Below are 23,345 nucleotides of genomic sequence, written 5' to 3'. Positions count from 1 at the left end.
GTGGGACTTTGAATTATTTTTAACCATAGAACAAATTTTTCATAACATGTAATGGGCCTTGGGGCAGTAAGTTTTGAGTCTCTTTAGTGGCACAATGCAATGAAGGCCATGTTCAAAACTAATTTTCATTTACTACAAATAAATATCTATATTGTCCTACATAGAGTTCTACATACAGTTGTATTTTTGTTCCACATGGAGTTCATACCATTAGCCTATAATATCTCTTTTGTGACTACCTGGCTTTTGTTTATTTTATTGGTTGGCTTTCTGTTACTGTGATGAAATAAGTGAGATGAACAATTTATAAGGAGAAAAAGGTTTTACTCTCATTGTTTCACAGTGTTTATGGTTAGGTGGCTCCATTCCTTTTGGGCTTGTGATAACATAGTAGGTCATGATGGAAGCACATACTAGTAGGTCATGATGGATCACCTCCAAAGACATATCCCAGTGAACTAACTTCCTACTACTGTGTCCCACCTATTAAAGTTTTACTATCTCCAAATATTGCCACACACTCAAGACTGTCAACATTTAGGCCATTTGGTGACATTTAACATTTCAACAACGGTATTTGTCAGTAATCCTGACTTCTTAATTTATAAATTATCTTCTTGTAAGGCATTATGCATATTATAGCTTGAGAACCTTAAGAGATAATGCATAGTTTTATAATTTAATTATATTCTTACCATCTGGATTAGTTTAGTTCCTGTGGACAAATAAAATACAACAATAAAATTTTTCACTCATGATCAGAAAATATATGATTACATCTAGTATCAGGAAGTTTTTGAAGAATTATACTCAATCTTAATTATCTCTGCTATTTGGTGTTAGCATTTGACTTCCTAAAATAATGGTAATTCCCTTTTATCCTGTGTTCATCATTTATAATTATCCTGTAGTTTTGCCATGTGTTTTTAATTGCTAGTGCTTTTCAGTGATGCATTTCTCCAAGGCTTTACCTACTATTGCTGTGTAGGAGCAGGAGCAGCTGTGTGGCAGAGGGATGGTTAAGGAAGTCAGATGAGTGAGAAAAGATTCAGCAAAGCATAAAACAAACCTGAGATGATGCTCATGGAGCATATGAAACTGGACTGTTCATGGCTTATGTAATCAAATGTTTATTCTAGAAAAAATAACTTTTTAAAAAATTATTTTTATAATAAATGTCCCCAGTAGTACTCCTTTTTCTTCATTATTCCTTTGGTAATAAATTTTAATATATAGATTATTTTTGTGATATGTTAAATTATAATATTAACTCTAAATATTGTATGTACCATTATATGATAGAAGAAGTAACAGAATATTGAAGAACATGTATTTTGCAATTCTAGGTGCTCTAGAAGTTACTTTCTTTAAAAATCATGGAACTTTTAGATGTTTATATAGTTTTTAAGTCATCAAAGACAGGAACTTCTGTAAGAAGTATTTTTAATTGCTGTGACTTTTACCTGGAAAAACCCATTATATTCTCTAACTCACTTTCTAACAACTATTTGTTCAGTACTCTGAGGTGATCGTCGTGAGTCAGAAGTCCCTGGCAGAGCATGACTGGTACCATGGTGCGATTCCCAGGATAGAAGCCCAAGAACTATTAAAACAGCAAGGAGACTTCTTGGTGCGAGAGAGACATGGGAAACCTGGTGAATATGTCCTTTCTGTATATTCTGATGGACAAAGGAGACACTTTATCATGCAATATGTTGATGTACGTTTCCAGTTTAGTTTTTATGTATATTTTAATATAGTTAATTGTGGTTTTAATTGTAATGTCATGATGAATGATTTAAGGTTTCAAAATTAACTAGTATCTTAAGCCCAATAAGGAAATATGCATTTTAAATATTTTACATTAAAATAGCTTTTATACTTTATAAAATACCAGTATATTACTTAATATACTTAAATATGAGTTTTTAAAATATATTGAACAGTAAAGGTATTATAGATGAAAAACGAAAATGTAAATATATATATACTTTTTCTTTTTCTAGGGAAATTTAAAGTTATACAATGTCCCTTGAAATGTTTTCAAAATGGTGCCATGAGACATTTTTTTTAATTTTTTATTATTTATTTATTTATTTATTTATTTATTTATTTTTGTCTTTTCCTTTTTTATCGGTACCAGGGACCGAACTCACGACCGCCTGCTTGCAAGGCAGGTGCTTATGCCGCTGAGCTAAATCCCCAGCCTCCGCCATGAGACATTTTTAACAAATATTTTCTTGAATAATGATAATGAAATTCCTTAATATGTGAAACAGCACTTGAATTAGTCTTATGATTTATTAAGGACTTTTTTCCTCTTTAGTGAAAAATTTTATAAATTTATTCATATTGCTTTTTCTAATGCTAAATTATTTTAAAAGTTGATAACCTCTATTTGCTGTGCTTTCTTTATTGAACATTAACAAGATGAAGAATAATTTCAAAAATTTTGCTTTTACTAATTCAGATGTTTTTTATGGGAATTTTTGGCATTCAAAAGAATTGATAATTTTCTTTGTCACTGTTCTATTTCCTTCATTTCACACAGTATGCATTTTCAGGATGGCTGTCTATAGGATTTTAGTTTGTGTCCAGAGATGAGGGTGATACTAATTTTCTTAGGGAAAGCTTGAGCCCAAGGTCACTAGATAAAATGCATAGAGTTTTGGTAACTTAGTATCATACATGTGTATTATTGGTAACAAATATAAATATATGTATATATTTTTTGAGGTGATATTCATATATTGTAAAATTAACTATTTGAAAGTGTGTGGCTAAGTAGTATTCAGTAGTCACATCTGGTAATTATAGCTAAATAAAAATGAATGCCATTTAAATGGATTAAAAAACATTAATTAAAATGTGTTATAATTTTGACACTTTTTAACTATGCACTGTATTCGGCACCTCCACTTGATAATCATATTTGCCAAGTTTCATACATGTAATCTATTGTTTGAGAAACTCTCCTGTTTCTATTGCAGTGTTGGTTATTATTTCCTTGACAAGCTGTTATATATATGTGCCTTTAAATTATGCCTATCGATAACCCACCACTTTGATCTTGTTAGCAGAACAGAAGGAAAGATTGTAAAGTGTAAACTAATTATTATTTATATAAATTTTTTCCCATTTTTAAAGCTCTAAATGTTACTATTTTTGCAGCACATCACAAATTAAGTCTAAAATATTTCCCTTACCATTGGCAGTTTAAAATATAGCTATAGAAATCTAAATTAAAATTCTTGGAGACAGAAAGAAGAGAGTAAACTTGGAAATCATCACTTATTGTTGTTATTGGAATTTGAAAAAAAGAGTGTTAAAAAGAAAATAAGAGTATTTTAAGTTCACAGTTGAGGATTATGACATCTATCAATAAAATTTTACAAATATATCTGTTAAAGATAAAAGCATTTGTGTATCAGTTAATCTCTCACGTTTCCTACTGCTTAATTTTATTCTAGTGACTTTCACAGTATAGTGTTGAGCTCTTCAGTAGAGTTTAAGGTAGATGGCTTAGAGAAGTTTTTAATTCCTGTTCAGTCTTTTTTTCAAATGAATCATCTATGAGCTAAAATTATTCTATTGCTTTCTTCATGTATCTGTCACCTATAAGGGTTCAATGAATGGAGGCATTTATTGGTAGATGTTTATTGAGTGCCTATAATATTTTAAAGAAGGGGTTTATAATCCAGTCTTAGATTATAATCTAACAGCTGTATAAATGAAGTGTCAGGTGTCCTAAGGAAAGAGAACATACAGTAGTAATGGATTTTAAAGGGCAGGAAGAAAGAGTAAAATTATACAACAATGAAAAGAACATTGAACTTGGAGTCTGAAAAATTGTGTTTTGTTTTCAACTCTATAAAGTTTTATATGTTTTGTGGTTTAGGAAGTAGTAAGTATAATAATCTGCTATAGAATTTTTATGGGAATCAAATCAGTGAATATATGCTTTGTAATATGTGAAGTGCTATGCAACTATTAAGCATTTTTATATTTGATGACTTTGAGAAAAGTACAAATGTATTTTATAAGAAGTAAAATGTAATTAGAAGGTATAAGTTCCTTTTTGGTTCCTATGGGATTTGTGAAATTTAAATAGTGATTAAACAGTGTTTTAGAATTTTGTGTTTAGGTTCAGGATGCTGCTTTACTCACAATGGTGTTTTGCCAACATTGCTGTTGTCAGAGTCTAAGTGGTAGTTATTTCAGAGCTTTACTTTTATATGGGTATAAAAAATTTTTTTCATGGTATAAAACTGTTTGCATTCTGTGAACATTGTAATTGACAAAGATGGACACAGATACTTTGAAGTTTTGTATTTTTACCACTCTAATAGAGAATATCTGTTTTAGCTAGTTCAAGCAATAAAAGCTATACTTTTTACTGAACAACAAATATATTACTTTTACAAAGCATAGCTAAGAGTTTCTGAATCTAGTCTATTTCTAGTGTTATTATACCAGCCTGTTCCAATTACTCCCCTGTTTATTGTGTTTGATATAAAACCATGTTCAGAATTTATATCTAAAGCTGCGTATTTTTGTCATAAATATTAATAGATTTTTATAGAGATTGAAAACCTTTCCATCCATATGATAAAAAATATATATTCACATTCTTGCTTTTATGAATGAGAAAAAATTTGTATGATATGACAATATGTAGCCAGAAAAATTGATAGTGTTATTAATAGGATCTATTAATAGGAAGTACAAATTCATATTTCTCTAATTTATTTATCTAACATTTTTCCTGAAGACTCATTTTTAGAAAGTATCATGTTTTGCAACATAAGGATGTGGAACTGAAAAATGTATGCCTTGTCTTCTGAGTAAGCTTAAAACCTAGTTACATATTACTAGAAAACGTGAAAAAAAATAGCAAAGGTACATAATTAAAGTTGATTGAATCAACCAGAAAATCTAGATGAACATATGGTGTTGATATAAAATGACAAAATAATTTGTATTTTAAAATAAAACTTTGGACAAAAAAATCCTCCATGTAATAGAATTGTTAATTCATTCAGGAAGTTAGTTTTGCATATTACGTTGTGTTATACCTTCCTAAGGATATGGAACAGTAAATAGCGTAACACAAATGCAGAAGTGGTAATTAATATATGAAGTTCACTAGCTTTATACATGTGTAAAACAAAAAGTTTACAGCAAAATAAATGGTCGGAGAATATACCATCCTATTTTAATAATTGATAGATCATTCAACTAGAGAATGAACAAACAAACATGGGATTTAAACCGTATACTAGACCAGATGGACTTAATAAGCATTTACAGAATGTTTCATCTAACAGCTATATAACACACATTCTTCTCATCTGCACATGAACATTGTGCAGAGCAGTTCATATAGCAGACCACCAAGTCATAACAAATTCAAAGAGAAACATCAAAATAATTCAAGTACTTTTTCTGATTACAATGGAATGAAACTGGAAATTAATAAAAGAAGGAAATCTTGAAATAGGGTAAGAATATGGGAATTAAAAAATATGTTTCTGAGCAATCAATAGAATATTAAAGAACCCGAGAACAAATTTAACTTCCTTGAGATGAACTAAAATAGAAATAGAACATATTAAAACTTATGGAATACAGAAAAAGCAGTTCTAAGAGCAAAGTTCATAGCAATAAATGTCTCCACCAAATAAGTAGAAAAATCTGAAGTGAGAAAATGACAATGTGTCTCAAAGAACTAGAAAAATAAGAAAAAATTAGTAGAAGAAGAAATGGACAAATTCCTGGACACAAAAAAACTGCCAAAATTGAATCATGAAAGAGTAGAAAACTTGATCAAAAATGAGCAATGAAATTGAATCAGTAATAAATGATTACTTTTGGTAAAACACTATTAATAAAGTATTTTATTAATAAAAATGGTTATTTACTTTTTCTTTTTTCGACCAAAGAAGAGCCCATTGCCTGATGGTTTTACAACAGAATTCTACCAGATAATTAAAGCAGAACTAATATAATTTTTTTCTGAAACTACTAAAAAAATTGAAAAGGACAGAACTCTTCTAAATGCATTCTAGAAAGCTAGTATTATGCTGATCCAATACCAGACAAGAATATGCTCAGAAAGTAGATTATCATAATACCTTGCTTCACAAATGCTAGTTTATGAATAAATTGGCTTGTGAACAATTTGGTTCTTTTGTATTGTTATTTTTTGGGCTACCAAGACCTTGCACTTGTCAGGAAGACACTGTGCCACTGAGCTAAATCCCCAGCCCAACAATTTTGATCTTGAACAGAAGCATTCAGAAAAGCATTACTTCCATTTATCAACTCCATATTCAAGAAAGATCATGGCTGCAGCTATCTTCTCCCACAAACATGAATATGAATCCCCAGAATCGTGAAATGAATCAAGTTCTTGACCAAAGTACCACTTGTATAAGCCACCATCCCTGATGAATATGGATGCAAAATTTTTTTAACAAAATATTAGCAAACTGAATTTAATAGCACATTTAAAAGGTCATTTACTATGATCATTTGGGGCCCTTTCCTGGAATATATGGCTCAACAATACACAAATCAACAAATATGATACACCTAAGACATTAACAAAATAAAGCACCAAACCCATCCAGTCATTTCAATAGATGCATAAAAATCATTTGATAGAGTTAGTCTCACTTTTTGTAAAAAAATGAACAGATTATATTTGAAAGTCATATCTCAGCATAATAAAGGCTGTACATCACAAATCTATAGCTAATGCAGTGTTGAATAGGGAAGCTTTTAAAGGAAGTTTTTCTTTAGTATCTATTCCCAAGACAAGGATGTTCACTTTTACCACTTTTATTCATTATTGTAACAGAAGTCCTAGCCAAAGTAGTTAAATATGAGGAAGAATTAAAAGGCAGCCTAATTGGGAAGGAGAAAGTCATATTGTCCCTTGTTTGAAGATGACATTGTTTTGTTTATAGAAAATCCAAAAGGCAGCTAAAAACAAGTTGGCACTATTGAATTGAGTAATGTTCCAGGATACAAAATCAGTATCCCTAAATTATTTGCATTTCTCTATATTAATAATGAGGTATTTGCAAAATGAATCAATAGTTCTACTTAACAATAGCTACAGACAAGTCTAGACAAATTGAAGAAAGAGGTAGAAGAGCTCCATAATGAAAACACAAAACATTGATGAAAGAAATTTTAAAAACCATACAAATAAATGGAGAGATCTCATGTTTATGACCTGGAAGAGTCATTATTACTAGTTTGAAGTACCAAAAATGATCTACGGCTTCAAAAGAATCCCCATCAAAATACCAGTATCCCTTCTTTACATAGTCAAAAAATAGTAATTTTGAAAATTGTATGGAAGCATAAAAGCCTTGAAGCCAAAGGAATCTTAAGCAAAATGAACAAAAGCTGGAAGTATGTCACAACCAGACCTAAAGATGCACTACAAAGCTACCATACAGTAATCAAAACAATATGGCTTCATGACCTTTTAAAAGGTACATAGACCAATGCAATTGGTAGGAGCCCAGATTATAGGGTGCCCAGAAATAACCCTATGTCTTGCAGCTAGATGATTTTTGACACATGAGTGTCATTAAGAATACACAATGGAGAAAGGAAATTTTCTTTAGTAAATGCAGTTGGAAAATTGTATATCCACATTCAGAAGAACTGAAACTAGAGTCCTGTTTCTCACTAGTTACAAATATCAACAAAATTTAAGGCCTGAAATATAAAACTGCTAGAGGGAAGCAGGAGAAAATACTTTAGACCTATGTTTGGGTTTTGGATATGACTCACAAGGCACAGGAAAACAAAAACAAATGTGAAATTAGAAGCTCAGAGCAAAAAAATAAAAACAGCAAGTAGATAACCTAATGAATCTGAAAAAATATTTACCAAAAATTATATATATGTGTATATAAAATGCATCATAGATATAAAAAATGACATCACTAATCAGAGAACTGCAGATAAAAGCCAAAATGAAGTACCAACTCACCCCAATAAGAATGATTGTTATCAAGAAGAAATAAAGAAAGAAGAATACTTATAAACTGTTGGAAGGAATGTAGTTAGTACAGTTATTATAGATAATAATATGGAGGTTCATTAGGATATGAAAAATAGAATTACTATGTGATCCAGCAAAGCCAGTGCTATATATGCAATCAAGAAAATGAAATCAATATTCTGAGAATACACCTGCATTTCCATTGCTATACTGTTCATAATTGCCATCATATAATGTCCATTGTTAGGTGCACATGTAAAGCAGATGTGGTATGTGTAAATTGTGGAGTACTATTCAACTATAACAAAGCAGAAAATACTGCCCTTTGTGACAACATGGGTTATCTGAAAGGTATTACATTAAATGAAATAAATAGGACAAAGAAGCTCAAGTACTGATCTCACTCTTAAATGGAATCTAAAAGAAAGTTGATGTTATAGAAGTTGAGAGAAAAATACTGGTTCCTAGAGGCCAGGGGTAATAGGGAAGAGGAGGAGAGGTATATCAATTACCACAATGTTAATATTTTGATTGAAGGAATAGTTTTATGTTCTGTGCCCAGAAGGGTGAATATAATTAACAGTAATGAATTATATATTTAAAAATATTTAGAAAAGAGACGTTTAAAAATACTATTACAAAAAATAAAACTTTAGGTAACAGGTCTGATAATTGCTGAGTTGAGTACTCAATGTATTTATTTGTGAATCAAAGCATCACATTAAAATTCATAAATGTGAGGGTTATGAGGCAGTCAAAAAATAAATAATAAAAAATTGCCTAGCTCAGTTATTTAGCAGTTTATTCAGTGAATACTTGTTGGTTATCTGTCATGTGTTGTGTTCATTTTGAAGTGATAGATTTAGTTTACAAATATAACAGATTTACTTTATTTTGTTGCCATAACATTAGGCTCTTCAAGTAAATTGATGCTAATGGTTTTAAGGAAGTTATTAATACTCTAATATTGCCAACATTTTGTAAACACAGTATTTTATTAACAACCCTTCCTAGAACAAGTTTTGTAGTGATTTTGTGTGTCATACTCTATAAATTGTATTATAAAGGGTATTATAGACTATTCCAGCTAAAACAGTATTATCAAAAAAGTATGCCAACTTTAATTCACTTGGAAACTATTAGCATAAATATGAAAAGTTATGCAACAAAAAGCAAAAGTTATTGTTTTGTTAGCATTTACAAACCATACAGACATATGGTTTATATAGATTTAGTTCTGACCGAAGATTAAACTGCAAAGCTAGTCTTCCATCTACTGTACCATCCTTATGGTATTTCATTGCAGGTAACCAGGCAGTTTGTCACGTAGCCACAAGTATAAACCTGGCTAATACCCTTTTAGCGGGCTGGGCATTAGATGCACACCTGAAGTCCTAGCATTGTGAGAGGCTGAGGCAGGAACTATTTTTCTAACCAGTGCATGTTTGCAATACATCTGATTGTATTTATCAAGAGGAATTGGCACATGTACATAATCTATCTTAATTCTTTTAATTCTCTTAATTCTTTTTTCCCTTTGCCCTTCCCTTTTGTGTCCCTCCACGTCTTGGTCCTCTTCTCATTTGCAAAAGATCTATGTCCAGCATATTTTTACATGAAAATTCATCCCAAATTTGTGGCCCTATCTTCACATACTTAGAATTATTTTATTCCATTCCACAACTACTGTTCAAATACTGAAGGGAATTCAATAACTACTTGAAATCAAAATGAAACTGTTGGATTATTTTCTATACCCTTGGCATGTAAGTTGAGACTTGAAATATTTCCTTTGTCACAATAATACGAAGCTACCCTCAAAATACATTTATATTATTTTTTAGGAATTGCTAATCGTGTGAGTACTATTTAAGGCCCAGGGATATAATAGTGGTGTTTATGCTCTATGAAGAAGGCTCAGAGACATTCATAAATCACATGTTTTATATAATTGTAAACTGTAGTAATACAGGTAAAACACAATTATTAATAAATCTTTTAACAAAGAAGCTTAGGGCAGTTAAACCTGAGGCAGTTAAATCTGAAAACTTATTGATACTATTTTCCAAATGTCTTAGCACTCCTTGTGTACTGATTTAGTTACTTATAATTTATTTAGTTATTTATAATTATCAACATTCTATTTGTATTTGTTTTGTTTTTAATTTTAGATATTTACCAAAAAAAGAATGCTTTAGTCTTATTTTTTTGATATTAGGAATCTAACCAAGACCTTGTGCTTGCCAGACAGGTGCTGTACCTGAGCTACATCTTTGGCTCTAGCCTTTTAAAATTTCATAATATTTCAGCCTTTTTCAGAAATAGGTTTTCTTTTCTTTGTTTTTAAATTTAAAAAATTTTTCTTCTTGCGTTTTTTTCTTAAGCCAGCTTATTATCCTGAACTGTGGGTATTGATTTTTTCTTTCTCCTGGAGCTCTGCTCAGGCATATTATTTCAAATTGTACACTCATTGAATCTACCTCCTATTTTGTGTACTTATTCTGGTTTGTCTGGCTTCCTTACACAATAGTTTCTCCAGAAATGTGAAGAGCTTTAAAATCTGATTCTGACTTTTATGTTTTCAATTTGTTTGCATGACTGATTTGTAAGTAGTGCAAGAATAACTGAGCAACAAGTTCTAGATGTAGTAAATGTTTTGAAAACAGAGTAATACATGCTTTTGGCAAAAATTCAAAGATTATGTATTGTAGGATCTGATTTTTGATAATCTCTTGAAGGATTCAGTGTAAGGGGTTTCAGATTTCGGGATATATTTTAGTCATGGATTTATGCAGTTTCTCTTTTCTAAACATCCTGTTGTATTTATATTTTTTACTTTGTATTTTATATATTTTTGTATTTTATATTTTGTATTTATAATTTTTACTTACTAATGTTTTATGAGGTTTTAAAATGTAATACAGTCAAGAACAAAATGATCTGTGTAGAAATTTGTGGAAATTTATAATTTTTTATACCAATCTATATTTATAAAAGAAGTCTCTTAATTAAAATTAGTCTGTAAATTTAAACTTAGCCTGAAGATACTGAGTAGGATTGTGTGAGCCTGGGACTTCTAGGCCAGCCCAGATAACTTAGAACTTGTTTCAAAAGCAAAAAAAAAAGTCTTGAGTTTTTTGTATTATTTTTAAAGCAATATAGAATACTTAAAAATTATTTATATGTCACTCCTGCTTCCTGATCAGCTGAGTTAGAAGAAATTTACAGAGATTTCGGCAAGATCAAATGTAAAATTTGGAATGTTTCATGTACAAAGAAATAAGTCCTTAATAGTTTAGGAGCATGTTCTATTCTTGATCTTTCAGTTGCTTAGATAAACTTTATAACTTTTGTGGGTTCATTATTGTAGCTCCCTCTTTAACAAAATGAGTTACTCAGTTTCGGACAGTGTTAGGACTCTTAGAACTTCATTGGTCAGAGAGATTGTTCATTTTATTTTATTTTACTTTATTTTATTTGCAGAACAGAACAATTTAAGCAACACAGTATTTCACCACAAGACAACACGATATATCGGTAGCTACCATAATGTCTCTTTCCTTGAAATAGTTGAGTATACCTTCATACACAATAGTATCAAACATAACAAAATAGTATAAAATCATTAAAGAGAATGAAAGTATTACAGGGCATTCAGAACAAAATAACAGAAAATGCAAAATGGTTACTATATTATCCCTTTGTCCATAAAAGATTTGTTTATACTATCACATAATAAAATCCAGTAAGATATAACAGGATAGAACCAGTGGAAACAGAAGAACAAAACTACGTAGGACTTCAAAACAAAATGATATTAAATCAGCACTGGCTATTATAATGTCTTGTTTTCTTCAGAATAGCTGTTCATACCATCACAAATAATAGAATCAAACAACCCAGGATAAAACCATTCCAACTAATGAATGGTAACATTATAAGGCTCCAAAGCAATGTAATGGGGAATCATGATTACCATAAACTCTTATGTACTCTTACCATTTCTTACACTAGTGAGACTATATGGTATTTATACATGTGAGTTTGGTTTATTTTGCTTATGAGTATGGTCTCAAGTTGCATCCATTTATTTATAAATATCTCAATGTGATCATTCTTTATAGCTGAGTAGTACTCCATTGTATAAAAAAATGCCACCACTTTTTTATCCATTCCTCAGTTGATGGACACTTAGGTTGTTTCCAAGATCTGGCTATTACAAATTGTGCTGCTATAAACATGAGTGCACATATATCACTGTGGTATGATATTTTCAGTTCTTCTGGGTATATGCCTAGAAGCGGAATAACTGAATCAAATGGGACTTCCAATCCCAGCTTTTTGAGAATTCTCCAGACTAACCTCCACAATGGTTGCACCAGTCTACACTCCCACCAACAGTGCAGGAGAGTTCCTTTTTCCCTACAGCCTCTCCAGCATTTGTTGTTGGTAGTTTTCTTGATCCTGGCCATTCTTTCTGGAGTGAGATGGAATCTTGGTGTGGTTTTAATTTGCATTTCTCTAATGAGTAATGATGGTGAACATTATTTCATGTGTTTATTTGCCATTTGTATTTATTCATTTGAGAACTGTGTATTCATCTCAGATGCCCATTTTTGGATTGGATCTTTGAATTTTGGGGGTCTGATTTTTTTTAATTCTTTATATGTTTTAGACAGAAGTCCTTTGTCTGAGGGACAGTAGACTAAGATTTTTTCCCAGTTTGTGGGTTTTCTTTTCACTATGCTGGAGATTTCTTTTAACGTGCAGAAACTTTTTAATAAGATGTTATCCCAGATTGTTTAAAAATAAATTCAAAATTGGTTATGTTCATACAGTAAGAAAGAGAAACTGAAAATCTTCACTTTTATTCAGTAGTTCTATAGTCGTGGAAGTATTTTAGAATTTTACATAGGGCATGGCATCAGAAGTTGATTTAAAATTTCATTATGTGTGAACTTAATCTTTTTATTAAATATTATAGGTCAGTGTTTTGATTGAACTAGTGTCTGTTTCTAATTATGTTGTCTAAATTCACAGCCACATTTTTGTACTGTGTTTCATTCATTCATATATGTATATTGACACACGCAGTATGTACCACACAAATTTTGAGCCATGGGGATACTTTGCTGAACAAAACCAATGAATAAACTGATCACCTAGGGAGCCTACATTCTGGCAGAAGCAGGGGGAGAAGACAATGAGAAAAGATACGTAAGATATATGGTGACAGAGGTAAACAGATAAATTACACATGATGATAGTGATATGTTGTAAAGAGAAGATTCATTGAAGTAAAAAAATTTAGTTGGGATGAGAAGACAGATATTGGGCATTGTGTTGGATGACCATAATAAATCTCACTGAAAAGTTAACTTTGATAAAAGACTGGAAGGCAGTAAGCGAGCTATAATTCATAGCTTCTAAGGAATCAAGTGGCAAAACAGCAGATCCTGAAGAGGGAGTAAAAGGTGATCTGAAAATGCAGTGAATATCTAAAAATTTTGTTACAATAAGAGACATATTGCTATTAATCCCCTCTCAAAATACTTTCCCTCCTTTTAGGCACACTAATTCCTTAGATCTTGACACTTTCTTAAGCAGTTTTGGAAGTCCTTTTTCTGAAAATTTTAGTTGTGCCATCATGATTGCCTTGGTGATGTGAATTGATTCAGAACATTTACCTTTTATATCATTTTGAGTTTGAGGAAGTGTCAGAAGTTATACAGTACCAGATTTGGTCAGTGAGGTAGATAAGGGCATGCTGTGTGTTTTTATGTTCCTACCTTTCTGTTAGATGGACTCCTCAGTAGCATTCACTATTTTTTTATCATGTTTCTTAAATATATTCCTGAATGATGATATAACTGCTGTTAGACTTAAGGACAGATAAGGGAAGAAGGAAAATATTGGACTAAAATACGATTTTTTTCTGGTCTTTTTGAGACAAGGTCTCACTATGAATTTCAGGCTGGCCTTGGGCTGACTTTGTGGTGCAGGCTGGTCTCAAACTTGCAAAGATGCTCCTGCCTCAGCCTCTTGCATTCTGGGATTGCAAGTATGTGCCACCACACCTGGCATGTGGTTGTGTTTATTACTTATTACATGTTACACTTCTGTCTTGTATATATTTTTGTATGTCATTTCTTAATCAGTTTCGTGTAAGAATGCCTTTCAGGATAAATGTGCTATTCACAAATAAATATTAGATTTTGAGAAAATGAAACTTACATTTGCATTCTTGAAAATGCTTGTTTTTGTATATCCTGATTTGGAATAATTTTGAAGGATTTGTTGTTTGTGTGGTAATTGAGAGTGTATGATGTGCCATATTCTAGGAAAAAGTGGCTTGAAAATTAATGCCTAGTGATCATACTTACTCATGAGGAGGCCCCAAGATCATCTCTGTTTCACTAGTGAATAAACTGAGAGTGAGAACTTACTTAGAAATACATTAATATTTCCATGTGCAATATTTTTAAACATCAGAGCTGATGTATCACAGCTGGCCTAGTGACTTTGAAAAAAGTTCTGTAGGAACTTGTTAACAATTATCTTGAATTTTCTGTAACCATATCTAATTAATATTGCCTTGTGTTAATTGTATATTCATAAATGGTGAAGTAAGCATAATCTCCTTACTGCATCTTAGACTGTCTCTTTAATTGCATCTTTGTTTCTCAAATGATAAAAAGGAAATTTTTTTTAAAAAGTTGTATGTAAATTAAGTTCTGGTAAACTGAGCCTTATTTTATATTATAATAAAAGAACTTTCAGTCTTTAACCATTTACTCAGAAAATAATCTCCTAGTTATTGAAAATTGTGTCAAATATAAACAGGTTTGAAAGTTCCAAGTTTACAAAATTTTTAATTGATGCAGCATAGTTGTGCAGTATAATTCAGTGATTATATCAGTGTAATTACCCTTTTTATCTCTCTAAATATCTCTCTCTCTCTCTCTCTGTCTCTGTGTCTGTCTGTCTGTCTGTCTGTCTCTCTCTCTCTGTGATGGGAGCCTTGTAACTCATTTCTTCTGGTTCAAAATTTATAGTAAGTTGTGGTGAAGTATAATCATCTTACTGTGCTACAGTACTTTTTCCTCTTAGGTAAAACTATTTTGGTACCTGTTAGCCAATGTCCCATTTTCCATCCTTCTCTCCTTCCTACCGTGTTCTATTCTTTCTAGATGTCTAGTCTGCCTTCTAGTTCTATGAGATAAGAAGTTCTATTTTTAAATTTTCTTAAAATGATACGTATCCATATCTGTACCCACATATTTCCTGTGGTAGGTACAGGTGAAATCTTCGTGAATAATCAGTTGGAAATTTTTATTACATTGCATTGCAATGCTTCTTGCATTGAAAAGTTTTTCCAATGAAGTATTTTTTTTATTTTTCTATTTATTGATACCAATTCATTACATGATAACCTACCCACTGTCATATCTTAATATGAAGACAGAGGAAAGGTGTCTTGACTGCATCCAGGGAATGTTGCTTTCATACCTGGTGATAAGAAAAATGCTAAGATTTGAGCATGGAGTATTTTAAGATTTGTCACTGGGGCATTTTATTTCTTTATCAGAAGTATATGAATGAATTTTTTGGTAACATTAATGAAAATTTCAGTATATAAGAGCAACTAATACTATATTAATATGTGTCTTGATTACTTTTCTCTCCTTTTTGGGACAAAATACCTGACACCCAAAATTAAGGAAGGAAAACTTTTTTTGGTTCACAGTTTATAGAGCTTTCAGTTCATGCGTAATCAGCTGGCTCCAAGGCAGGGTGGCATGGCACAGGGCTAACACTTAAAGGCAGCAGAAAAGGGCAAAAGCAGGAAGAGCAAATGGGGGCGGAGAACAAGCCTCTTTTCCTCCCTTATATTGTAAGAAGTCTACTACGCCCTAAGGCCTGTGTAGCACTCACAGGATCTCCCTGCCCTCTTTTTGCATAAGATGAAGATATTTACAAAATGGCCCCCTGCCAAGTTGCTTCATTAAACTTCTAAACTTAAGTTGAAACAATGTATCTAATATTACAATATATAAGATAAATCATCAGAAGTATTCAAATATTGTATTAGACTACACACTTGTAATATTTTTGATACTGAAAATTTTGTCTAATAGAACATACAGTATATGTAGTTAAATGTAAACACATTTCTTCTTCCCTACCATCAATATGTCCCATGCTTTGTTTTTGACATGCTTATAATTTTAACTCAAGGCCTTTGAGTTTCTTTTTTCTTTTTACTCTCTTAACAGTTTGAATTATGTTTACTTTTATGCAAATTATTTTTTGCCAAAAGGTAGATTTTAGTATTTATATATTTCTCTCTATATATTTCTTTTTTGCCCCTTAGTTATTTTTAAGTGTATAGTTCAGTACTGTTGAGCATGTTGTCCAATGATAGTTTTCATTAAGTAGAACTTACTTTATAATGAATGTAGTCTTTCTAAAGCAGTCTCTTCATATTTATGTTCCTTTTATTTTCATCTTTTCAGAATCTGTATCGATTTGAGGGCCCTGGATTTTCAAGCATCCCTCAACTGATAGATCATCACTATACAACAAAACAAGTCATCACTAAGAAATCAGGTGTAGTTCTCCTGAATCCTGTTCCTAAGGTAGGTGCATAAATATGTAAGTTTTTACTTATTTGAATTAATATTTCCCACTTTAAATAGAGTTTTTAGATCATATGCTACAAAGTCAGAAACAAAAAGATTTTGTGAATGCTACTACTACCAATACAAATGAAGTGTGCATCTTTAGTTTTATTAAGATCGCCTTTCAATTCATTATTTACAAGGATATAAACAATCTGATTTTTGTCTTTGTTTTCCAGTTTTTCTTAAAAGATTTGAAGCCTTTCTTTACTTTCAGTGGGTTCCTAATAAAATATAGAAGTAAAAGAGTATAGCAATTAGGAGTAAAGTAGAATTTTAATTTTGAAAACTACAATTTTCTTTTTTTTTTTTAATTTTATTTAAGGAGAAAAAAAAGCAGAGAAAGGGTACAAGTTATACAGATTTACAGAAAAAATAAACAGTAGGAAATCACTAGTTAATGGATTACATATTGTCATCTTAGAAATAATTGTTCAAGTCACAAAATTAAAGCTTGTAAAGTGGACATTCCAACAGTGAGACTGCAAACAGTTCTGTTCAATGATCCAACAAAACTCAGTGATATCATTATCTATCTTATACACTTATATATACATGCAGTTATATAGTTTAGAGCACTTTCTTTTCCTCTCTTTTGTACAATGACAATTACCCATTTTGGGTTTTTTTGCTCCCACAGTTCTTATTACTTTTTGGGAAGGGAGTAGAACCAATTGTGACATAACAGAACAGAGTCAATCAAATCAAAAGGGTGGACATAATAGATAATGTAAAAGCATAATACAAGGTGATCAACAATGGTTACTATAATGCCTCCCGCTATCTCTAATAGAATTACCTATATCATCAGTTATAATAAAATTGAACAAAACAGTAAAGAACAAAACCGACAAAACCAAAACATTGGAGACATAGGTCTTCAAAAGTAGATAATAGTCAACGAGAATGGGCGTTATAATGAATCTCACTATCTTCACAGCTGTTGCTTAAACTTTCGAACCTGGTACTATCAAGCAAAACAGAATAGGGGAACATCAGTAAAAAACAAGATGGTGAGAGTAATACAGGGCTTTAAATCAAGATAATGGAAAGTCAGAGTGGGTTACTATAATATATCCTGCTACTTTTTATTTATTTTTCCCTTAACTAAAAGGATAACAATAAAAAAGTAAATAATGAAGTAGAGATTGAGATAAAAGAGGGCATAACAGCAAAACAGCGCAGATCAAAACATAACCATTTAAACAGAATAGTGTTTCACCACAAGATAATCCTGACATAAAAGTAGTTACCATATTGTCTCTTTCCTTGAAATCTTTGAGTATAACTTCGTATACTGTAGCATCAAATATATCAAAACAATGTAAAACCATTTAAGAGAATGACAGCATTACAGGGTATTTAGAATCAACCAACAGAAAATGAACAATGGTTTCTGTATAATCTCCTTGTCTTTAAAAGTTTTTGCTTATACTATCATACATAATAAAATCCAATGAGATACAACCTGTTTAGACCAATGGAGACAGAAGAACAAAAGCTTGATAAGACTTCAAAACCAGATGATACTAAATCAGTATTACCTATTAAGACGTCATTTTCTCCAAAATAGCTGTTCCTATCATCCAATCTTCTCTGCCTCATTTCTGTTGAGCTCTTTCTCTGTCATTAGTTGTCAGTTTGTCTTCTTCATTTTGTTTTCTGCTCCATTCATTGTGGCCTCTTTGCCACTATTTCTGGATTCTTTGTATTTTTCTTTTTTAGAATATCCTGTAGTATTCTCTGTAGAGTTGAATTTGTGGTTGCATATTCCCCTAGTTCCTCTTTATCCTGGAAGCACCTACAATTTTCAATGTATTGCAAGATATTTCAACTTTAAAAACTGTATTACTTTTTTCAAATCGTAACTTCTCTATGTGGGGCCAAGTATCTAGATGAGAGATAATTTTCAAGTAATTTTTATTTCCAAACTCTAGCACAGAATACATTATTTCCTGTGCTTTATGGGATAAGGTATGGCTATGAGAAAAGTTTATGTTTTAAAGACAAGACCTGTGGGGTCTAAAGCAAAGTAAAACAGTCGAGCTGCCTGAGTATCTGAGCATTTTCGCTGTTTGAGGAATTGAGTTGGGGTGAACAGGGTTTTTCCTTAGATAGCTGTCTTGATGTGAAGAGCAGAGAAAAAACAAGGCAGTCATAGAATTGGATAGGTAATATTTATTGATTTGATGTTTGATCCACAAATGACTGTTAATTTGAAATGTTAATCTTGAGAATGCTGGTGTATAATCTAGATATAGGTAACTGAATGTTAAGAAATTATTGTTTGCCTTGTGACTAGAAATGGATGTCCTTATTTGTATGAGTCTTCACTCAGGGGCTGAAGTGAATAGTCCTCTCACTGAAGATTTTGACAGACAGGCAGTTGCTCAACATTTTAATTCTGTAGCTAAGGATTTGGCCTTCTTGTATTACCTTTTATGTTATAAAATTGGTTCATTTTTTGTTAAGATTTCTCCATTCATTTTTCTATTTTAGTTATAGAAAATTACACAAAATTTTTCTGTTTTTAGTGGTTGTCATTGTTTTTCTCTCATAAAATAAGTCTTCAAATATTTCCTGTTATCTGTGAATATATGATACTGTTATACACAATTCAACATCTTTATCCTTTTTTATTCAAAGTTATTCTCATGATTTCATTTACTACTTATACACCAAAACTTGCAAATGTATATGTTAAAGTCAGATTTATGTTTTCCCAAACTCAGAATTTTTTCTATTTTTTAAATGAGAGTGAGTTTATTACCTGAATTTATGCCAAAATTTGTCTCATCAGATTTCCAGTTTTTCCAAAATAATAAACCCAGGTGTCACCTTTCAGATCTCCTTTATCACTGTTGCCTCCCTTTCTAAGGCACAAGAGTTTCATATACTTAATTGTACATTTTAAAGTATAATCTTCAATTCTGTTATATTCTTGTATGAATCAAATTCAGTGAAGGAAGATACTTTTATGCATTTTAGGGTAACACATTGTACATCTAGGTTTTCACAGATACTGATGTCCCTTTTTACAAGCCAGCCAGATATTTCCACTGTCTTTACATTTAGTCAGATCTAAGTTGACATGCCAAAACCCTTACAGAGAGAAATATCATGTAGACCTGGACATGAATAGGAATATATGATATCAAGTAAAAGTATAGCCTTCACAATATAAAATTATCTATGAAATGAACCTAGATAATTGATTTGATTCTCTGACTATAATATAGTCAATTATTATCTTTCTCTACGTCTAACACTGTGGAGTTTATTATCTTGTTCTTTTATGGCAGTAACTATGAAAATAAATGTATGCAGGAAGGTATCGAAGATTAAAGGGCTATATATAATGGTTTTATGAGGTAGGAACTCCTGACTATTAATCTGATCTTAAGTACTGGTATTTGAAATATGCAAATCATCCTCTTACTTTGATGTACATTTTGTTATGTACTTTTCACATTACTCATAAGAGGTAATCACAATCCCAAGGTTGTAAAAGTTAGCTAATTTTCTATTATGAGTGAAGAACAAATTGACATGGATTTTATTATGGTGCTGTTATCTGTTAAATATCTTCCTTGAAAATTTACTTGTACTTGTATTACTGAATCCATTTATTGATTTAATTTATGTAAGAAGTTAATGTGTTTGACCATATAAGGTGCTATAAAATATGTTTCATTTCATGCTAGACTTCATTTTTCGCTTACATAAAGAAGGTTATTTTGCTCTCAGGATATTTTTCCCCATTTGTTTCTCTTTTCATTTATTTTTTCTCTAACTATAAAAATGTAAGTGTATTGTCATAGTGCCTATGGTAGTCAAAATAGTTTTTTTCTTTTATGCATATCATTATTTACTCAGAGATAGAGAAAACAGGACCATTTTCATAGTAATAAAACTTAGGTAGATGACCAAGCCATCTAGTCTTCACCTTCCACTGACTGATTTTTCTGTGCTGCCTACCAAATGCTATGCAAATATATGGAAGGTGGAAACTACTTTTTGATAAGCAGGGGTTATTCATCAGCTGATTTCATCATCTACAAGTTAACAAATACAATAGACATGTGTATAGTCTGTTCTTTATTTAGTTCAGTTTCTGCTCAGTCATTAGTTTATCAGAGTCCTTCGATTCCATATCTAAAATAATCTATCCTTACTTTGTGAATATCTCTGAATGATGGCTATGTTTATCTGTGATTATATCATAGGATATATTTTTAACTTGTTTATTTCCTCCAAGTGGAATACAAGCTTCTTAAGGCAGAATTATATTGGCCAATTAATGCAACTGGATCCCTAGTACCTAGAAGAGTGATGGACCAGAGTATATATATTCAATAAACTTTTGTTGAAAGATGGAATTCATTGAGGAAATACTAGCACTTTTGAGTTCCCCTTAAGTTATCTGTTGGTGATATGCAAGGATAATATTAAAGTGTTAGCAGTTAGTATAGAATGGATACTGTCCTATTAGAACATATGCCAACCATAAACAATTAGGAGAGCCATATATGTGTTTGCTGGCTGGCTACCTTCCATGAGTGTCTGGGGAAAGAAAGTTCGTTGGTGGACTGAGGAAGCACAGAGACTAACACGCTAAAACCATGGTCACTGGAGAGAGCGATGGGAGACGAGCATAGATTTAGTTTAACTTAATAAAGAAATATGTATTATCTTCAAAAGTCTCTTGTATAATTTAGGAAATTGACTTAATTTGTGTAGGAGCAACATTAAATTTTACAAGTTTTCATAGTGCGCCTCTATATATTTAAGATTTATATTTAAAAATGATAGTGAATTTCAAGGAAGTTTTTACTGGTAATATTGCTATTCAGATAAGATACATAATGCTATAATTTTAATTTCTAAGAACTTTTTTCCAGTAATATTATTTTTGGAGGCATTAAGGTAGCTGTACTTCTGCAATTAATTCTCTTAGGCTGTCATTTGTGTGGGAAATTTTTAAAGTGCTGTGTGTTTAAAATGTGACAAATAGAAGAGTAATCCTTTCTTTTAGCTATTGAAAATGAGATAATTAAATATCTTGTCATATTAAATTTATAATTGTGAAAACCCAGAGTTTTGAAAAAAGTTTTTAATTAGAATATTCACTATTCTGTTTATTTGACTCTTTTAGATCAATTAATTAGGTCTATTGACAGAGGAAAGACACAAAATTTGCCAGTCTTTTCATAAGGAAATTTATCAGAATATGCTTTAATTCTCTATGTGGGCCTTGAATTTGAAGGAGGAGAAACTCCAAATTGTCTTATCAGGATCAGCGATACCATTTTAGGCCAGTTAGCTTCCTGCTGCATCATGCAATAGCCCTATTTGTAATTTTCCACATTTATAATGAGGAAACATTTTGTAGTTGTGAGGAACTATTCAGTATCATATCTTTCAGATACCTTTTCCATAGGACAGTTAAATCAGAACAGAAGGCAAATTTGGAAAAATTTAAATTGTGAAATAAAAAATAGCTTAGTCTGCTGAAAACCTTTTACATCATTTTATTACATCTTTTCAACAACTGAAATTATTAATATCCTCATTGTTAGGTGAGGAAATGCAGAGATTATAATTTATCCTAAATCATATTTTTGGCAAATTTCAGAATTTTTATCTGAAACTGATTTTTTTGTTTACTATTTTTATTACAATCCCGGGTAGCATAAATTATAACCTGTACTATATCAGTAACATTAGTAATTCAAAATGATTTTTTCTGTAATCCAGTATTGCCGTATCAGGATATAGCCCTAAATTCTACACTACTGGTCTCATTACCAAGACACTCTTGTAGAAACTATGGCATGTATGCAAGGTAGAATACAGGATAATGGTTACTCTGTATTTTAAAATAGTCCGGGAAGCCAAATTAAACTTGGATTTAGATTTGAACTATTATATACATAAAATGAAAAAAAGAATGCAATCATAGCCTATATAAATTATTGTTTGACTTTTTAAAAAAAATATATCCTTAATCTCAAAATGTAGACCAGGGGTAGAATGCTTCCTAGAATGTGTGAGGCCCTGAGTTCAGTCCCCAGCACAGCACAAATGAAACCAAAAGCCTAGTCCTTTACCAGAGGAAAAAACAGTGATGTCTCAAGAAACTGAATAAGGGCTTGGAGGCTGCTGATTTTCTGTAACTGATTTCCTCAGTGGGTGTTACATCCTTAAGACTGCCTAAGACTGCCTTTATTTTTGGTTTGAAGAACCAGGTTCTTCAGTAGTGAGTTCTGTACATTTCTGCCTACTCTGTTAATATTTGAGGGATGTTTGGAATGGCAGAAAAAGCATGAATTTAAAGTTTAAAAGTAATTGGAATTTTTATTGCAAGATGAAAGTCATAAATTTGATAGTATAATACAAATATTACCTGATGTCTTATCATCTTTTGAAGTTGAATCACAAAGAAAATGTGTAAGAAGAGTTTTTATATGAATACAGTTGCTTTTACTTTTTCTCTATCCTGTTTTCCATTCAATACCATAGGAAAAAAACCAAACAGAACCACAAAAATCTAAAAATCCAAAGTGCATTTTTCATGAAAGTAGAAGCTGTGTATAATCCACAAACTTTAAAGTACATCTTAAGGTAGTCAAAAGCAC

The 23,345-nt window shown here is 31.3% G+C and overlaps 1 protein-coding gene across 24 annotated transcripts in view; it reads left to right on the top strand.

Moving 5' to 3' along the window:
* The window catches only part of LOC100723598 (tyrosine-protein kinase Fer), a 449,398-nt gene that overhangs the window by 156,213 nt on the left and 269,840 nt on the right, over positions 1 to 23,345 (top strand). For 14 of the 24 annotated variants that reach the window (XR_010043814.1, XR_010043815.1, XM_063238109.1 and 11 more), the window contains 2 exons: positions 1,517 to 1,720; positions 16,543 to 16,665. Coding sequence is in view for 15 of the 24 variants with exons in the window: in XM_063238109.1 (XP_063094179.1) it covers positions 1,517 to 1,720; positions 16,543 to 16,665 (327 nt within the window). In the remaining 9 variants the exon portion in view is untranslated. Of the gene's footprint in view, positions 1 to 1,516; positions 1,721 to 13,980; positions 14,088 to 16,542; positions 16,666 to 23,345 lie in introns of those variants that run through there. The other 10 variants (XR_010043816.1, XM_063238116.1, XR_010043817.1 and 7 more) reach the window with 8 other exon arrangements.

This window comes from Cavia porcellus, unplaced genomic scaffold (genome assembly GCF_034190915.1).
Source record: "Cavia porcellus strain 051 isolate PalLab524CR breed Dunkin Hartley unplaced genomic scaffold, mCavPor4.1 scaffold_27, whole genome shotgun sequence".
NCBI lineage: Eukaryota > Metazoa > Chordata > Mammalia > Rodentia > Caviidae > Cavia > Cavia porcellus.
Note: the sequence above shows the minus strand (reverse complement) of the source record. Positions and strands in the feature narration are given on the sequence as shown.